The sequence below is a fragment of the Anarhichas minor genome, unplaced genomic scaffold, assembly GCF_050575085.1.
Source record: "Anarhichas minor isolate MPS153535 unplaced genomic scaffold, ASM5057508v1 ptg000040l, whole genome shotgun sequence".
Taxonomy (NCBI): Eukaryota; Metazoa; Chordata; class Actinopteri; order Perciformes; family Anarhichadidae; genus Anarhichas; species Anarhichas minor.
The window spans coordinates 1,226,619-1,246,155 of record NW_027466486.1 but is presented as its reverse complement, the minus strand read 5'-3'; the positions used below and the strand labels follow the sequence as shown (position 1 = coordinate 1,246,155).

The 19,537-nt window shown below is 42.5% G+C and overlaps 1 protein-coding gene across 1 annotated transcript; it reads left to right on the top strand.

Moving 5' to 3' along the window:
- The first annotated feature begins 18 nt into the window (after positions 1–18).
- Positions 19–18,475, top strand: rps6ka5 (ribosomal protein S6 kinase, polypeptide 5). The gene is made up of 17 exons (XM_076107762.1): positions 19–329; positions 3,015–3,086; positions 3,224–3,442; positions 3,653–3,768; positions 3,860–3,961; positions 4,371–4,454; positions 4,614–4,717; positions 4,812–4,962; positions 5,155–5,316; positions 6,690–6,815; positions 7,994–8,127; positions 8,903–8,996; positions 9,836–10,006; positions 10,329–10,520; positions 11,989–12,148; positions 12,479–12,642; positions 12,923–18,475. The coding sequence occupies exons 1-17, from the start codon at positions 260–262 to the stop codon at positions 13,214–13,216; spliced, it is 2,415 nt and encodes an 804-aa protein (XP_075963877.1). The 5' UTR covers positions 19–259; the 3' UTR covers positions 13,217–18,475.
- The last annotated feature ends 1,062 nt before the right edge of the window (positions 18,476–19,537 follow it).

Here is a 19,537-nt window from a genome sequence, read left to right as displayed (position 1 = left end):
GCGAAGAGGAACCGTCTGGTTGCGAAGGTAGTGGTAGTGTCGGTGTACTGGAAGAAGCAAGTGTTTCCTTTGGGCTTGCTTGCTGCTAGGTTTAGCAGCCACATTCTGCCCATATATTGGTTAAATGTGGCGCCTCAGTAACAGGCGTTTAACTCTCTTTACTTGCTAATTAATTTGTTGCAAATTATTATTGCAAAGTAGTGAACGTAACCTTGTCTGAGACGCATATCTTTGAACATAACTGGAGCAGGAAATTACGATGCCATCCCCGATGGAGGGATCTTCCAGAGAAGGTGACCTCTTTACTGTGAAACACGAGCTGAAAAATGGTAAGTTATCTGCGAGCTAAACTTTTTGATGAGGTTGTTAATGTATCTGTCGGGCGACACGTGCACCCGCAGGGATATTGTTAACGCTAGCTGGCTAGCTTGTAAGAGAGGCAACTGTCACTGTCAACGGGCATTTATAGTGAGTAACGTTAACGCTACTCAAGCAAGGCTAACGTTAGCCGACTGTCCTTATTACTCGTTAGGCTAACGTACTGCTATCTCACGCAAACTAACGTCACCTAACCGTTTTACTTATGTTAGCTAAGCTAACTGCCAACCGTGGTAAACCCAAGTAACCTACATAACATTAGCTAAAGCTAACTTAATTGTTGACGTGTAACTCTGCTATAAAGCATGTCATCATGCCAGTTTATGCTACTGTGAACGCCTTTACTTAACGTTAATTACTAACGTTAATATTAGTTGGCTTTTGGCAGTTTTTTTGCCTGATCTGTTAGCAGTCACAGCTAACTTCTCCTCAGCCAACGAAGAGCAGTCAGCTGCAGTGCTGTCAAGTCTGCAGAGTAAATGTTAGCTTGGTTTCATTCTGCAAATCATAAGAGGGCAGAGGTGCACATCAACCAAGGCAGTTTTGCTTCTCGAAATGATGGTAGATAGATTTATTTCTTCAACACCATGCTCCAGGTAAACATGTGACAGCTGTGCTGAATCCTACTGGCTTTTATTTTGGCATCTCAAAACATGTGTCTTAAGTGAATCAACAGGAAGTTATATTACATTTCCTAACTAGTTATGAGTGAAGGTGGTTGTTTTGACTGCAGAGGGCTGCTGAATTAAGTTGCTTTATAATGACACAGTGCTGCTGTTCAGGCTGCAACATGACTATGCTGCACCCCCATTCACTGTCCTGCCCTAAATATGCAGTCAGTCTAGTTGTTACTCGTTTTTTCTCGTTTCTTTAGAATTTACACAGCATACATAGCTGCTGGATCAACTTAACCCTGCTTTGGTGTACCCTGCTCTCATTTGACTTACCTGTGACAATACAGCAAGTTAAAAAAGATAGCTACTAAGCCCATTCATTTATCGTAATCTTCCGGCTACATATCATAGGATTTTTGATTGGAAAATTGGAAAAATATATGACAGGGGACATAATTGTATGGTTTGATTAATCATAGTTGTGTTGATGCTTTTGCACAATACAAATATATTGAGTTGCCTTTTAGATGTTGGGTTTTTTAAGTTCAATCACACAAACCAAAATACGTTATTCAAGGTAAGCTTTTTATTTTGAGGTGTCATTTCTATTCTGTAGACTGAAGAGACACCTCTTGTCCAACAGTAAGGAAATCATCTGGTTGGACACCTCTGTCGGTCTATTAATATACTTGGCAGATGAGCTTGACAAGGGTGTTATGCAACCTAAACCCTTGACCTCAGATCTGAAGGACAGTGTTGTTGTTGTTTTGAAATGATACAGTATGAACTCAAAGTGTCTAATGGTTGCAGCATTTCTTCTCGTGCGCGACGGGAGAAGCAGCGGAAAAGGATTAAATCAGCCGCTTTAATTGCTCAGTAGCCTATTTTCACAGCGTGAGACAGAATGGATGTGTTCACTACAAAGGACATGCATGTCTGAGAGCGTGCTATGCTCAGTCATCCGTACGAGGAAACCATGATTTAGAAAGACGCCAGGAGTCACTCACAGTGTGTGCTGACTTCGCTGTAGATCGCTGATGGAAGATAATTACAATTTTTTTGCTCGTTAATGTTGCAAGTTTGCCTGCAGTTGCATGGAAGATGATCACATACTGTTTTTTAGATCTTTGTTTACATGAAGGAAGTTTACTGATTATGCACGGGGTTGTCTCTGCAGCATTTGCATATTTTTACAGTTAAACAAATTCACCTGTGCAACATACTCAGTCTGTTACTGTTGGCTATGCATTTATTCTGCCACCACTCAGACTTTCCTAACTTGTCCCATGTTTTAAATCGCTGATCCTCCAGTTTAAAGCTCACCTCTGCAACCTTTTTGCTTTGCAGAGTTTGACTTCATTTGCCTCAAAGCGTCATGGCTGAGAGTCTCTTTGTATCAAAAGAAATAGAAGAATACATTATTTATAGCACGGGCACCGGTTACAAAAAGTACAGTACAGGACTGTAAGGTGATGTAACGGGCCTATTGGTGTCCAGCTTTTGGCAACCACAGCTTAAAACGGCTGATCCGTTTCGAATGTATTTACAACTTGGCTGTGTCACAGTGTTCAATAGTCTTTCTTCACTGATTGTGACCAGAGGCTGGCTGTAACAGCTGTATACTGTAGAGGACCAGGACTAGAGGTGGTCTAAAGACTTCAGTATTGTTTATGAATCCGACCCTTCACTTATAATCCAATCTGCGTCGACTACTTGTACCTACTCATATCTTTAATGTTTTGGTTTAGTGAATGCTAAAATACTTAATATGGAAATATTTCATTATTATTCTTTGCTTGCAACTACTCATTAATATTGTGTCATTTTGTACAGATGTGAGTATGTCCCCTCTCACATCATTTTCTGTGAGGGAATAACCCAATAATGAATCCATCTACAGTGACATACTGTAACATTATGTTCGTTATTTAATGTTCTTTTGTATCGTATCCTTCTTTTTTCATATGAATTGAGTGGTTCATCTCATTATCTTGTAATATTTTGTTTCTCCTCTGATTTCAGCCAACCTGACAGGCCACGTAGAGAGGGTGGGCATTGAAAACTTTGAGCTATTAAAGGTCCTCGGGACAGGAGGTGAGTGAATATTTTCACTTTAGTCCCTCTCTGTGTTTACCAGAAGGTCACATTTAGTTGATCATTTGCATGCCAGTCTGGCATCCAGTATTGTGTGTGTGTTTTAATGGTCTGTCCTTGTTTATTTGAACCACCAGCATATGGCAAGGTGTTCCTGGTGAGGAAAGTGAGTGGTCATGATGCTGGGAAGCTGTATGCCATGAAGGTTTTGAAGAAGGCCACCATTGTACAAAAGGCAAAGACTGCCGAACACACACGGACCGAGCGGCAAGTCCTGGAGCACATTCGCCAGTCGCCATTCCTCGTCACACTTCACTACGCCTTCCAGACGGATACCAAGCTGCACCTCATTCTCGGTGAGGATGTTTTATAGGAAACTGCCTTCTGTGCTATGCTTGTACAAGAAAAATGAAAAGACTGATTGTCTTTCCCCCAAAATGGGTTTTCACCAACTGAATGAATTTGTAAACTGAATTTTAAAAGAAGTATTTGCACTTCCCTGTAAAATAATTAACCCGCATATTATTTTGGATGAAACGTGACATGCATGATATCCTTTGTTGTAGATTATGTAAATGGCGGGGAGCTCTTCACACATTTGGTGCAAAATGTGCGATTTAAGGAGCTAGAAGTTGCTTTGTACAGTGGAGAGATTGTGTCGGCGCTAGAACATCTACACAAGGTAACCCCCAGATTCAACACATCCAACACGTCATCTATTGATGTGCACATGCTTTGTGTTTCACTGCCCCGCTGTCGCTTTCTTTTCGCAGCTTGGGATTGTCTACCGGGACCTGAAACTTGAGAATGTTCTGCTGGATTCAAGCGGTCATATAGTTCTCACAGACTTTGGCCTCAGTAAAGAATTTGATCAGGTAGTGTGTGTGTGTGTGTGTGTGTGTGTGTGTGTGTGTGTGTGTGTGTGTGTGTGTGTGTGTGTGTGTGTGTGTGTGTGTGTGTGTGTGTGTGTGTGTGTGTGTGTGTGTGTGTGTGTGTGTGTGTGTGTGTGTGTGTGTGTGTGTGTGTGTGTGTGTGTGTGTGTGTGTGTGTGTGTGTGTGTGTCAGTCACCAAAACGCATTGTTTGGATCCTTGAGGTTGAACAAACTTGATGAATGCAGTTCCTTCCTCATAAGACATTGGCAAAGATTATTTTTCTTATATATTCACTACTTGAAATGTGAACACAAAGTCCCGCCCTCTTGCAGGCATAGGCACTAAGAATTTTCTTTTGTCATATTTTGATTCTAAGGTGTGTCTTTTAATTTGTCCCTTTGTTAAAACAGGTGGAACGGGCGTTTTCTGTCTGTGGCACCATTGAATATATGGCTCCAGAAATTGTGGAAGGAGGAGAGTCTGGACATGACAAGGTAATTTGTAGTTTTATGTTTTATGCTGTCATCTGTTTGATCAAATCAAGCAGCCCAGGCTCTCCGCTCTGTATCCCTGAATGCGTGAGCTCTCCAGTGAGATTTCTTCGTTTCGTCTGTTAAACCAAAGTCACGGCTGGTTGCTTTCATGCATTCCAGGCGGTGGACTGGTGGAGCCTCGGCGTGTTGATGTATGAGCTTTTGACTGGCGGATCACCCTTCACCGTTGATGGAAATGAGAACTCGCACACAGACATTGCCAAGTATGGATTCTCCCTGATCGTCAGCCACAGGTTTCAGCCAACCTTCTGTTAAATCACTCTGCAACACTGACTATGTCTGTCTCACACGTCACAGGAGGATTTTAAAAAAGGACCCTCCGTTCCCCAAAGATATGGGACCTCTGGCCAAAGACCTCATCCAGCGACTCCTCGTCAAAGATCCAAAGAAGAGACTGGGCTCGAGTCCTAATGGAGCGGAGAATGTCAAAAAACACCCGTTTTACCAGGTGGAGCTCATTGCTTGTCTTGAATATTTCACAATATTTAGAAAACGTAAGTGGCAGGGTGGGCTGTTACTCCACATAACAGGGCTGCTTTTGAGTGAGTAGCATTTAGGAAAGACTGAGTGTTTGTATAAGCTAGGTTAATACGGATGGGGGATGAGCCACAATGTTTTTCTTTTTCTAAACTCACTTTAGAAAATAAACTGGGAGGACTTGGCAGCTAAGAAGGTGCCTGCCCCGTTTAAGCCGGTGATTCGAGATGAGCTGGATGTCAGCAACTTTGCAGAGGAGTTCACAGAGATGGACCCCACCTACTCTCCCGCAGCGCTGCCTCAGAACTGTGACCGCATCTTTCAGGTGGGAGTTCTGGGTTTGTGTTTCATTGTTTAGTTGTTTACATAGAGGAACATTGCTTTGCAGTGTTTGATCCTATGAAGATCTTGATCTTATGAAGATCTTGATCTTATGAAGTGTTTGATCCCTGCAGGTCATTGCACAGGACGCCACCTATATCTGCTTTGTGCTCGTGTTTCGTCTGGGCTTCGGTAGCAGGCCGTGTGAGATGTTGACACGGATGAAAAATTGCATTATACATTATCCACTTTTTGTCTGCGACTATATTTGTCATACTCCAGAGCAATTCAAGTAATCAAGTGAAGTTTTGAATGTCCTCAAAAGGTTGCTGTAAGTCAACATGAGTCTGTCTGTGTGCACTGGTATTTCAAATTGACTAAAGAGTCTTTTATTGAAGTAATTGCTGCCATATGCAGCTCTTATTGAAGTAGCAGATGTGAATGACTATTTTTGATGTAGCTTTGAACCATAATATGGCCCACAACTCTGTGCCAGCTGATGGCTGTCTGATGTATTGCATGAAATTTCAACTCTGATTGCCTTCTGGATGCTTGAGCTCGGCAGATCAATAGATCCATTAACGGGCTTCTCTCGTGGAATAAAAGGTTACACTTTGAGAGCATCACCACGTCTGTCTCGGTTACGCCTTCAGTCTTTGATTGCCAACTTCATCTTGGCTTTTTTTCGCTCTCAGCTGCCATTCACATAGTCTGAAATGTTGGGTTCTTTATAATTTGCAAGCCTAGCAATCTCTGAGATAACGACAGCAATCCCAATTTTAAATCGTGCACTTGCTCCCCCACGGTGCCTCACAAAACAAAATTAAAATTGCATTAAGAGCGCCAAGATGTAATTTCACAGCAGAGCAATCAAATATTCAAGCCCGGCAATTTAGGGCATCTCATTCATTCACCACCCATCCTTCCGTCCATCCATGGCTGTCACTACATACCAAACAGCTGTGTGTGTGTCGGGGGCGGGGGGGGGGGGGGAGAGAGATTAATGCCATCTCAAAGCTTTGGGTTCCCCACAGCTGGAATTAAGCAGGCAGCGCTCCACAATGACAGGTCTAACAATAGGAACAGCTGGACAGCCACTGTCACTCACACGTTTACAGAATTGGGTTATTTGTGGAGCTGACAGGCTGGTTTGATATAGAAACATCTGAAGAAAAACAAGTTTTACTGTAAATATGGAACTATATAAAGCACATTAAGTGTCTATAAATGACTGTAATGTATAACATATAGTGTAATCAGGAGGATTTTAATGCTTCAAGCTATTTCTGAGGCTGTAAACTGCAGCATTGGTTGTTTCATTTCCCTCTGTCCTTATAGTCCGACCCTCATTTTGAGTTCATGTGTTCCTGTGTGCAGGGCTACTCTTTCATGGCCCCCTCCATCCTGTTCAAGAGGAATGTGGTGATGGACGACCCTGTCCAGCTGTGCGGAGGCTCCGAGAGGCCGGGCTCTGCTGCGGTGGCCCGAAGCGCCATGATGAAGGTAAGATGAATGGACTTGGATCCCCCGGCACAAACACACTTACGCTAATGGCTGCTGTCACAGACAGATGATATTTTTTCCTCCTTCTCTCCACTCAAACCTTTTTTTTCCTACTGTACTTGTTTTACTCAGTTTTCAGGAACGGCCCTGTTTATTTAACGATGCTTGTTGATCAATGCACTTGTGGTTTCTGTTCAACGTAATGCACTTGTGTAGAAGGTAGCAGAGCGCTGCCTTTTGTGGGTTCATTGGGTTCCAATCTTATCATCAACATCCTGGGTACCTTCTGCAAACTGTGCTGTTTTTCAAGATTTATTATCAAATTTGGTATATTGGTGGTCAGGATTATAATTAATCTTTTTAATGCTTTTCAGCCAAAAACCTCTCAGCAATGTTTAATTCAAATTAAAAGGGAAGTTTCAGCCATGCAGTCGGGGAACAATGTGCTCCAAATGTGCTCACAATTCCAAAAAGGCCTCAGCTCACCGTGCTCTACATGTTTTTATGCCATTCTCTGTCACAAACAGGAAGCTGCTGAACAGCTACTTGTCTTGCAGTGATCTTTAATATCTTAGTACAGATCTGGATAATCTAGATTTTCATACATTCCATACATTTGTCACTTCCACGTTTCTCTTTTGTGTGCAACTGAAACTTCAGAACGTTGCACAACAAGAGAAGTGTACTGGGTTGCTCCCTGAAATGGATTTCATGGACTGCTGCAGATCGCTGGGTGGTGATAAACGTCTTAAGAAAATTTAAAAAAGCAGAGACGCAGCAGTTAAGAGACTCCAGGTTTCAGGCTGTTCAGTAGTTATTGAATTAGGTGGCATGTTTAATATAAATGCTGTAAATAAGAACTCTAGATCAGACTTCAATTTAAGAAGACGTTTATTCCTCACCTGTATGAATCTTTGTGTAGAGAAAGAGACATAATATGGAATATCAAGAGAAGTGATTTATGTAATGTAAGCGGCAGTAGTTCCAGTATTCTTTAAAGAAACGATGAAAACTGCAATCAGAGTGTGCAAAGTCTTTATTTAACTTTATTTAACTATACTTTAATGAAAGACCTCACAACATTGAGGCCATTTGTAATTATGGAACCCTTTGGTGATTTCCGTTTTTAAATGTTTATTTCACCAAACATCTTGTTTTGGTCCGCTGTTGCTCTGCAGGACTCACTGTTCTATGTGAGTTATGAGATGGACCTGAAGGACAGTGCTTTAGGAGAGGGCAGCTTCTCCATCTGCAGACCGTGCACACACAAGAAGACCGGACAGAAATACGCAGTCAAGATCGTCAGCAAGAGGTACAAACTCACATCCTGCCTGCTCCGCTGTGTTTGTCTACTCCGATGCTTCTGGCTGTGTCATGTTTATAGTTTCACTGGATAAATCAGTCGGCCACCCTCCACCTCCCCCTGGCAGAACTTGGACCCTTATCAGCCTTCTCTAAACACAATCTTTCAAAGTATATAAAATTAGTTTGGGGTCTTAATTTGATGAACGCTAAATAATGTCACATTTCTCTGATTTTATTTGCCTTATTAGTCTGTTAAATGTTGCCAGACGTGGGTTGAATATATGTAAATGCATCTCTGCTCACAAACCTGTTTATTTTTGCTGTAAACTGCTAAAAAAACAACAAGCTTTGATCGTGTGTGTTGACTGCAGTCCTACACTACACTCCAACACTCGCATATTATGGCTCTAATAAGAGTGAGCCTCACTGAGGCAATCCACCGGACACAAACGCGTGAGCCCAATATGTCCGTGTCGGGGTGAAAACAATCAGCAGAGCAAAACTGCACTTTACAAAGGATAGAAATGACTCTGAAATCAAAAATGTCAGAATTTGAGAACTGAACCTTGTGGGAAAAGAACAAAGCAGAACAAAATGCCCGGCCCACACAACTCACTGTTGTACTGTACAAATGTCATACAACAAGTAGAAAGGTAATATTCTGTTTTCTTTTCTAAACTCTGCTTTAGCTTCTCTTCTTACATTATACTGACTTCGTGTGTGCGTGTGTTTACGTTGTATTTCGTGACCGTGATCTGGCTTCCTGCGTGTGTTTGCTGTAGGATGGAGGCACAGACTCAGCGGGAAATGGCGGCCCTGAAGCTCTGTGATGGCCACCCTAACATTGTCAAGTTACATGAAATTTACCACGACCAGGTAAGGTTCACCGCTGCGGATACAACTGTGACCGTGAATTCTGTTGGAGCCTGTTGAGACTGCAGCTTTAACAAGTCCTGGAACTGGAACAAGGCAGATTAATGGAGATGCTAGAAGCCCTCGAGGTCTTTCTTTATCTCTCCATGCATTGTCCTATAAACATCTCCCCGTGTGCTCGATGTTTCACACTAAAGGTATTTTTAAACTGCAGCTGTTCAAACGTCCATTTCTTGCCACCAAACAGAAACAACCTAGATTTACTCGTGTTGCTAATCGAGCCGCACACTCGAACCAAACTAAGTGTGCATGTGTTCAAACCGTAGCTTACCTCGGTTATTGCGATGGTGCGTCCGTGTGGCTGACTGTGTACAGGTTCATTAGCCCCGGTCCTTCAAGCCCAGGAGCACCACTTTAGTCCTGATGAGCTCAGTGGGGTTATTACTGTACCTCAGAGGCCTGTGACCCAGATCAAAGCAGCGCTGCCTCGCTTCGCCTCAACCGATTCCTGCTTTTGTTCCCAAAGCCCAGCGCTAATGAGAAACTCTACCCCGCCGCCCAGACACATTATTCCCTTCCCACTTTCACTTTTACTCAATACCATTATGGTTTGATCTCAACATCAGGAATGGGCTTTTTTATTTTTTCTCTTTATATTTATTATGCAACAGAAAAATTCTCATCCACCATTTCACACGTTAAGATTCAGCTGCTTCCAACATGCACTTCAAGCTGTAAAAGCAATTTCAGAGGATATCGGAGTATATGGGTTACAATTGAGTGTAACAGAGGTTGGTGAGAAGTGTAAATGTAGTGTGTGTGCTCCTGTGTGTTTGCTGTAGCTCCACACGTTCCTGGTTCTGGAGCTGCTCGGTGGAGGGGAGCTGCTGGAGAGGATCCGCAGGAAGCAGCATTTCAGCGAAACGGAGGCCAGCCGCATCATGAGAAAACTGGTGTCGGCCGTCAGTCACATGCACGACGTCGGAGTGGTGCACAGGGACCTTAAACCGGAGGTATTGGACACGCACTCAGCAGGACTGCTGCTCAACATTGTTTTCTGTCTGTCTGTGTTTTTTTTTTATGAATACAGACACACTGGATCATAAGCTTTTAAAAAGGAATGACTGTGTTTCTCTGAACTTGTTATGATGTGTCGTATTGCCATTCTGACTCTGCAATCTTCCACAAAACAAGAGTAAAATTGTTTGACCCTAACGTGGGTCAAAAGTACCTGGTCAGACAAGTCTTGATGTCTAATTTGGTTCACTCTTGAGCGGACCAGTTTTACCGAGCAGAAAGAAATGATTGCTGTTCGTGTCTCCAATTGCTTCGTAGAACCTGCTCTTCACAGACGAGAGTGAGAACTCGGAGATAAAAATCATAGACTTCGGCTTTGCTCGCCTCAAACCACCAGACAATCAGCTCCTGAAGACTCCCTGCTTCACCCTGCAGTACGCAGCACCAGAGATACTCAATTACGACGGCTATGATGAGTCCTGTGACCTGTGGAGTCTGGGGGTCATTCTGGTGAGTGAGTGTGGGACACCAGAGCCCTGCTCCGGTTAACATCAAATCTGAACTGATGGAGAATCATTCATTATTAACTCCACATCATCCCCATGGGAAATAATCAAAGCAGCCGCCCGTTAAGTATTTTATGTTACAGCAATTTGAACAAAGATTGTAAACAATCCAAATGATTAATGGTCAGAGATGTTGCTTTGCTTGAGAAACAAATCTGCAAACATTTATGCAAAGAGAATGGGATTTAACTTTTAAAAACCAGAGTGTATTAACATTTTATAATTCATAATATGCATCATGTTTAAATTAGGCTTTTTGAATGATCAGGTTAAAAGCTACTGAGGAAGCTTAAGCCCCTCATCAGAATGATGCCTTCAGTTTGAAGACACTGATGTTCAGTCAGGAGTAGGCTTGAATAATAGATCCTTGATTAGCTCTATTCAGGAGCATCGTTATTTGATAGCTAGCTCAGGCCTACTTTAGCCTACCACGTTCCACAATGCTGCAGGAAAGTGACCTGATTATATCAATGTATATTTAAAAAAAAAAAAAAAAAAAAAATCCTCAGCTCTGAGCCACTTTGAATGTTAACCAAAGCATTTCTAAAACCAAATTACTGTTTAAGCATGAGCTCCATACAGCGTCTGAATGCACACATGTAATGTATGCATGTTCTGTTTATTCGTATTTGCATGATATTCATCTCCCTCTCTTGTTTAGCGCGACAACCTTCAGCATCCTGTGGTGAGCTGACACAGTTTAACGCTCACCACGGAGCGAAGAGCAATCGGCCCGGCTCTCAGAGCTGGTTAAACACGGCACTAATACGACACGTTACTTCCCCAAAGCGGAGACGTCGTCTTAATCCAACCTTTCTCTGTGTAGAGGAGGAAAATTCAAAGGAGAGTGCAGAGAGTCGAGAGAGATCTCTGTACTTGGCCGGTCATCCGAACACAATCTGGGCTCTCTGTGCAAGTTCACACCGACGCCCCCTGGGGGGGATATGAGAGTAGTGTGCCTCATGGAGCTTTGACGAAATGGGTACTGACAAGCCGTGTGCACAAAGCCCTGGAAGCAAAGTGAGCCGACACAGAGAGGGAGGGAGCGTTCAGGACTGCCAAAAGGGCTGTTCCCAACCCCTGTCATTATAATGACAAATCAGATGTAAGTGGGCCAAGGTGAGCGCATCCTGTTCACTCATCTGAGCACAGAGCGCTCTTCTGTTCAGTGCTGGCTCAGCCACGGCCAGCAACATGCAGCATAACAGTGGAATATCGTGGACAGTCGTGATCGGTCAAGAGCTCCTTCAAAGCATGTGTTTATTCCAACAGCAGATTAGTTAGAACACAGTAAACTCTCCCAGCTCATTGTAGGCGACATGTAGCATATCCTGCACCACACTGACTGTACAGAATGATTCCATTTTCCATTTTAACTAAACAGATTGTGGGGTTTGTCCTCTTGTTTGCAGTACACCATGTTGTCTGGGCAGGTGCCTTTTCAATGTCAGGAGAAGAGCCTGAGCCACACCAGCGCTGAGGAAATTATGACGAAAATCAAGCAGGGAGACTTCTCCTTTGAAGGCGAGGCCTGGAGGAATGTGTCCCAGCAGGCCAAGGACCTGATCCAGGGTGAGGATGGACCTGGTGGCTTGTTCTTAACGCCAGAGTCTTGAACTGAGCTGGAAGTTAGATGTTATGTCACCTTGGAGCTGTGGGTTAGAGCACATTTACATTTGAATGTGTTCGTGACACATTGTCTCTCCCATATTAAGAACATACAAAGTACAGGTGTAATCCCACTTGTAACCAAGAGTTACAATTGACTAAACAATTGGATCATAGATTGAACTTTTAACCCACAAAGTAGCTCACATCGACTGAGCTACCTGAAGAGGAAATCGCCTCCTCACTCGCGTATTTGGAGCACCGAAGGTAATTATCTGTGTGTTGTTCCTGCAGAGCTGCTGACAGTGGACCCAAACAAGAGGATTAAGATGTGCGGCCTGCGTTACAATGCCTGGCTCCAGGACGACAGCCAGCTGTCCTCTAACCCACTCATGACGCCGGACATTCTTGGCTCCTCCACTGCCTCCGTCCACACTTACGTCAAAGCTACCTTTAATGTAAGAAAGGCCCAGCAGTGCGTGCTTGTTTCAGATGTAGGTCAGGAAGTCTTTAGGTCAGGTTAGGAACTTTGGGCTTCCGTTTGTAAACCTGCTGCTGCTCATGAACTTTACGGAAAGCCACTCTTAAACACAGATTATTATTAGATTCGTTATGTTAATTAACCAAAGTAAAACGGGTGTTTTTAAATAATTACTAGGATAATCATGAGTTGCATCCCAGGATGGGTGCATCCCTTGGAAAACATCTGGCTCACCAATCCCCTTTTCTTTGTCCTAGGCATTCAACAAATGTAAGCGGGAAGGTTTCCGCCTGCAAACGGTGGACAAAGCGCCACTAGCCAAGAGGAGGAAGATGAAAAAGACAAGTACCAGCACAGAGACCCGCAGCAGTTCCAGTGAGAGCACCCGTTCCTCGTCGTCCTCCTCCCAGTCGCAGGAGAAGACTTTCCCAGAGGGCAACACCAAGCCGCAGCCTTCCAACAGCACGCCTCTCACCACGCCCGTGGCCCTGGGAACCGACTCCGAGCACCAACCGGCGCATCCGGCCTTTCACTTCTCAGAAGGACAGTAAGACAGCGAGAGGAGGAAAAAGAAAAAGGGAAATTCAGACAGTTTTACGACCCACAGGATGGCTCGGACCGGCGTGGAGACGGCTCTCTCCTCTCTCTCTCCGTCCCTGGCAGCTCTCTGCATCTGGCTCGATTGCATGGACGTCCGCACGTCTCCAAAGCCAAAGCATGCAGCAGGAGCAGCAACACCTCAATATCAGTCAATCAACCTTCACTAGCAATAGCCTATTCCTTTTCATTTCTCTCTCTCTCTCTCTCTCTCTCTCTCTCGCTCTCGCTCTCGCTCTCGCTCTCTCTTTCTCACACACAGACTGTTTCAATCAGGGACCGGACCAGGAAGAAGTTGTCTCCAGTGTCCACAATGAGAAAAGGGGCGGCCCTACTGCCCCAGGCCCAGACAGACACTGGAGAGACATCTTCGGTCTCGTCATAAAGTCGCAGCTCGCTCTCTGTCCGCCCCGTTGTCTTTGTCCACGCCGCCAGAGGTTTTAAAGGGAAAGTCGTAGTGTTTACATCATGGATTCTTTGTGTTTCGTTGTCAAAGGGAGAGAAGACGTGACGTCGGCCCACTTCTCTACAAGATGCAACAGGTTGTTTATATGTGAATTTTACAGACTAAGATTTATTTATGATAAGCTATATTGTTAACTTATTTATGGTTCAGACTGATCTGAAAAGAAATGGTGGATACAGTGAGTCTTTTGTGTACGTGTGTAAGTGTTACCCTATCAGCTCAAAAGACTGTTTCCATGTAGCCACATGGTTGTTCATTCATCTTTAATCATCAGACATCAGTGCTTCTCGTAGGTTACACAGTCATGCAGACACTGTAAGGCTTTGAAAGGCAAGAAGAGATTAACACCATTAGCTACGGGTTAATGGTTGTCAAATGTATGTTTACCAAAGTCCTTTGGACTTTTTTTTATTGGAGGCTGGTGAATTTTTGGGATTGAACTGCAGCTATGTCCAGTGGTCAAAACAAAAAGTAATATCCTCGTTCATAAGGATAAAAAAAAAAAAGCAAAAGTAAACATCTTTTTATAGGAACAACTAAATGTGGATGTAGTGTGTTCAGCCAAATGTGTGGTTTTCTATATTGTTGTATGGGGAGTACTGAGCCTGAGGGGATGTGACCCCACAAGAAGAGCTATATTTACATTTCATTTTGCCTCTGATGTGGGACTACGGTCCGATCCTCAAGCCAGTGTTCACCCCAGCAGTGGATTTGCCTTGTGCGGTTCCAATCAGCTTAGTGCGAGGTGATTGCGTCAAGGCATTTAAGGTTGAGTTTTCTGAGATCCAAGACGCCAAAGGGCAACTTCAAGAGGCTTCCTTTTCAGATGAAACCAAACTGTTTGAAAATGGAACGTTTTATTTGCCAAGAAAATGCAATCAAATCAGGTAATGGACAGGTTTAAGTCTCCGAGTTAAGGGTGGTGATACATTAGGACATTTTAATGCCATATAGTGCAGAAAGTTGCCACTTGTGTCACTGGCCAAAGTCTTAAAACTACTGCAAAACATCTACCCTTGATAGAAACACCAAGTCCCCGAGGACAGACCTCAAACAAACGATGCTTTTGTTGTGGACACCCTCCCTTGCTCTAGTTACCATGTTGTACTGCATGACTGAAGTGGTGATCTTTGCACTGTGTGACAGCTCTCGTTTTCAGGCAGATATCTGGTTAGTATTTGGTCCCCGGTGCGTGATGTGAACTGAAACATCAACCTCTTCTTTCACTTTGTTTTTAGGGGCGTTTTTGGCAGATTGTCACTTGATTTGATGCAAGTTTGTTTACTTGCACATTTGAATATGCCGATTGAATTCGGGACTTTGAAGTTTTACTGTTTGAGGTGTTTAAACACCAAAAGCCCCTTTTTTTAACAATAGCCTGAATATTGTAATGTCCCAATGTTACAATACTGGTGTTAGCCAGGAGAGTTAGGAAAGTAAACGCCGTGCTCTGTTAATCGTTTTTTGCAAGTATGTGTTAGTCTGTTTTCATGGTGATATTTGAAATACTGTACTCTGTTTGATGTGTACGGAGGTATTTGTGTTGAGTATGTGAAGCTGCCGAGATGCAGTTTCTCCTGGTTGATCAGGATACAAACTAGTTGGACTACTGTGTGCATTTAAACACACCCCCTCATCTTCTTCCATTTTAATGCACTCTGAACTTGAACCAAAGCATTAACTTCAAGGTAGCTGCTCTAAGCTGCGTGAGATCTTTCCTTTCATGCAAATATGCAAAGAAATGCTTCACATACATCAAGGTTTCTGTGTGTTTTGTCCGACTGATGAAATCATTTGGATGTTTTTTAGCTCAGACAATTTTCTTAGTGTGTGTTTTGTTGAGAGATTCTTTATAGGATTTGAAATATCCATATCCAGCACATTATTATGCTTTAAACTATGCATCACTTGTCACTATTTGTGTTGCTTTTTGCCATTTCAGAAAGGCCTCGCCAAATGGGTCCAAACATAATGCGTAAAAAGGGCGCCATGTGCATATACTGTACTCTCGCCCTCACAGCATCAGCCACAACAGAAGCAGCAAAGTAGAATCCGTCGGCCGTGTGAAGAGCTAGAATCCTTGGATCTGAACTGCCGAGCTCTTGTCTAACTTAGTTCGCACGAGTTCCCCGTTGCTGCCTCATTAAGCCTCTTTTCTTTTGTTTGGGTGTATTAATAGCTCAAGAGGAGGAAGAGGAAAAGTGGCCTATATTGAGCTCCCCTCTGGGAGCCAGGCTCTATTAGCTGATGTGCTGCAGTGCTGTTTGTTCCAAAGAAAACACCGTACGCCACACACTGCCTCCTCCTCCTTCTTCGTAGGGACAATAACTGTATCACAGGAAAAGGGTCGGTTCACTACCAACGTCTCTCCAGGGCAGATTTTTAAAACTAGGTTTCCCTCCTTTGATGAACAACTTGTTCAGTGTGCCACTATGAGGAAGAGAAGCCAGCTTTGATTTGACGTCCTATTGGCTGTGAGACATTTTTGTTTATTGGTTCCCTGGAACATGAATGAAAGTATCCCACCTGATAAGATACACCTTTGTACCCTTTCTGCAGCATTACTTAGAGGGGCAGATAGTTTGGACTGTTGTGTAATTAAGTGACTGCATTTTAAATTCAAAGCATAGGATTTGGGGACTTTCCTACTTCTGTACTAAAGTCAAGTCTGTGCTTTTGAGACGGATGTTGGTGCTGAAGGTGTCATCGTGCTGTTGTGGATATATTGTCTGTGAAAGTGATGATTCTTTTTTAGACAGATGCTGCGACTAGTGTGGCTCTGAGATCACATGGAGCTGTCCGGTGCTGAAGTCACCAAACCTGTGGTGGTGCTGCAAAAACAAGTAGCTTTAGGAGCCGGTATGAGGCTGATCTTAAAGGGGAAACCCTCTGATTTTACACAGCAAAGTCCGTTTACAGGTCTTTGGGAGTACGACTGCATATGTGGAAAAGTCGTATAAAGAATTTTATGGCACAATCGGATACATTTTTTCAGGTTGTGTCAGCTTACCGGACCAGATATGGTCTTCAATTTCGTATAATTAATAGTGTTAAATGACACCCAGGTTTATATAAACTCCAGACATAAAGGTTTAGGAACTACTGCTTTGATGGGCCAGTTTTACTCAAATGACCAAACAAAGAAATAGGAACGTTTTCTGTAAGTTTCAATGAGAAAAGAAATGGAAATTACAGTTTTGAGGGTAATGTTTCCGATGCTGGGACTAACACAAACACTGATATCTCACATCACGGACACAGAAAACCAAAGCTGGATACCAGATGTTTGTCTTGCTCAAAGACACTTCAGCAGCAACGTGTATTTATTAGGTTTACTCAGCCCAGCGTTACGCTATCGTTAGCAGAGATTAAAGCTACATGAGAAGGTTTTAGTGTTTTGTTTCTTGAGGGAAACATTGATGCTTTTCTGTACAAAAGATTTTAGTGATGTCATTCAGTCTTCATGCCAACGTGTCACTTTAGACACGACCATCCTCTTCGTCACCATCATGCATGTGCTACTGCTTGATTCCTGTCAATATTTCTCAATTTCCACTGATTCTTATCACATCCTTGTCCTTTTGTGACTGAAGCGTGTCAACAAGTACTGTAGCAGTGATTCCCTTTGAGAGTGCTCAATATTAAACTGTTTTAAAAACACGCAATCAAGCTTTAAAAGGCAAAACTTTGCACTTGTATGTTATTTTTATCATGCGATTGATTTTTTTTTTTTGTAAATAGAGACAGGAAAAGAAATGTCTCTTTGATTTTGTGCAGGTTCAGATGTTTGACTTATTCATCTGTCTGTTTCTGAGACGATAGCATAACATAAACCTCAACGCCGAATAGTACTTGTACTGCACGGATACACCATGTGCACACCTGCTTTCTTCGGGCACTGTGAACTTCATCATTCAGGTCTTTAGGCACACCATTGATATAATGAGGAAGAAAACCTTGATTTGCTTCAATAAATGCTTTACTTAGTGGCTGAATACATCTGTACTTGTAATAATAACCTGAAACCAGTCATGAGTCTTTTAATAGACATTTGGTTTCATTTTCAACTGTATTACTGAAGATATTTTGTGATAGCAGGATTTGTGTGTACGATCTGTCAGAAGGACAATAAATGTACGATTTCCTGTCCATTTAGTGATCTTGACTAAGGTACACATCTTTTTTTATATTTTAAAAATGGTATTCAAATTTAAAAGGCATGTTAGGAGACATGGGAACTTTATTTCAGCGAGCCGCCTCTAGATGGCAGTGTTTAATAAAGTGCCACTCTGAGAACAGTTTCCTGTGCAGCATGAACTCCTGTCAGACTTTACGATTTATTCATAGATGAGTCGGATATAATATGAATATGCTTCAAAAGTCAAATAGAATTCGTCATGTTGTCTAGCAGGACTGGAGGTTTATGTCTTATGTTCCAGGTCGATTAAATGCATATTTATAACCAAATTAAGATTTGTGTCTTACAAAGTGAACCGTACGTACTGTAAATGTCCAGTTATATTATTTTTGTGCTCTGATTAAAATAGTTTTATGCAGTGTGGACCTGACGAAAGTTTTCCAGTCTCTTTTAAAAAGTGATTTTTAGGATGCACCCGAATTTGATATTGTATGACAGATATACAAGTGTGAGAGTTCAGAGGAAGATCTGAATGAACTCCAATGTGGGTGATGAGAGACTATTCCTGTTCATGTGTAAAGTAACAATAAAGAACAGTTTGTGTTTCTAGATTGTTTGTCCTGTTTAGTGTTATCTGTGAAGACATGCTGTGTTTATTTTAGAAGTTAAGGGCTTTAGTGTCTTTGAATCCTTTTAGAAAATATTCAACTGTTCAAATATCAAATATATTCTCCAGTAGGATACAACTAATGATTATTTTCATTATCAAGTGTTAATTAATAATTTCACCTAAAATACTAAAACGGACTTATTCACATTGCTTGTTTTTCCCCTCACCCAACAGCCCAAAACCTGCAGCTCCATTCACATGTTAGAAGCTAAAACCAGTGAGTCTTTGGCATTTTTGCTGAAGAATTAAATAATGAAATGATGATTAAATTAGTGGCTGATTGCGTTGGACTATCACTGATGGACTAATTGTGGCAGCTCTTTTCTCCACAGAGGATAAAGCTCCACGTCGTCTCCTCTGTTGTGTACTCCCGTGTACTGACAGGAGAGGACGCTCTCTCGCAATCACTGCTTGTGTCAAATCTGCGTATTGGAAAAAGTTACTTATCAATCGATGATATTTGAGTTTTTTGGTGTTGAGCAGGTTCACACACGAGAGGGAAGCTCCACTACAGATTTTTATTTAGGTGACAAAAATCAATATAAGTAATTTGTCACCGGGGAGGATCTGGATCAATGCATTGAACAGGTGAAAGGTCATCCATATATATATATATATATATATATATATATATATATATATAATTACCTTTCTCCCTTCTCTGTGTTTTAGTTCTGCCTTTTCTATCATCAAATCTAAATGTCACTCAACACAAGTCAGCGGGCGTCATGTTGAGGTGTACGGTGGCTTCTGCAGGTCACACTCGGCTTGATGCAGTACTTTTGCACAATATTTAAAAAGCAATGCAGATTTTTTTTTATGCATGGCTTTCAATCCACTTATTGTGGTTTCACCCCGCTTGCTTCTCCAGTATATGCAGCTATACAGATGGTGCACTCACAGAGCACTTTCGCCTGGCTAATTTTGCCATGCGGATGCCAATAAGGACGTTCAGCAGGAAAAACTCATTACACAGTGTATCCTGTGTGTGTGTGCATGAT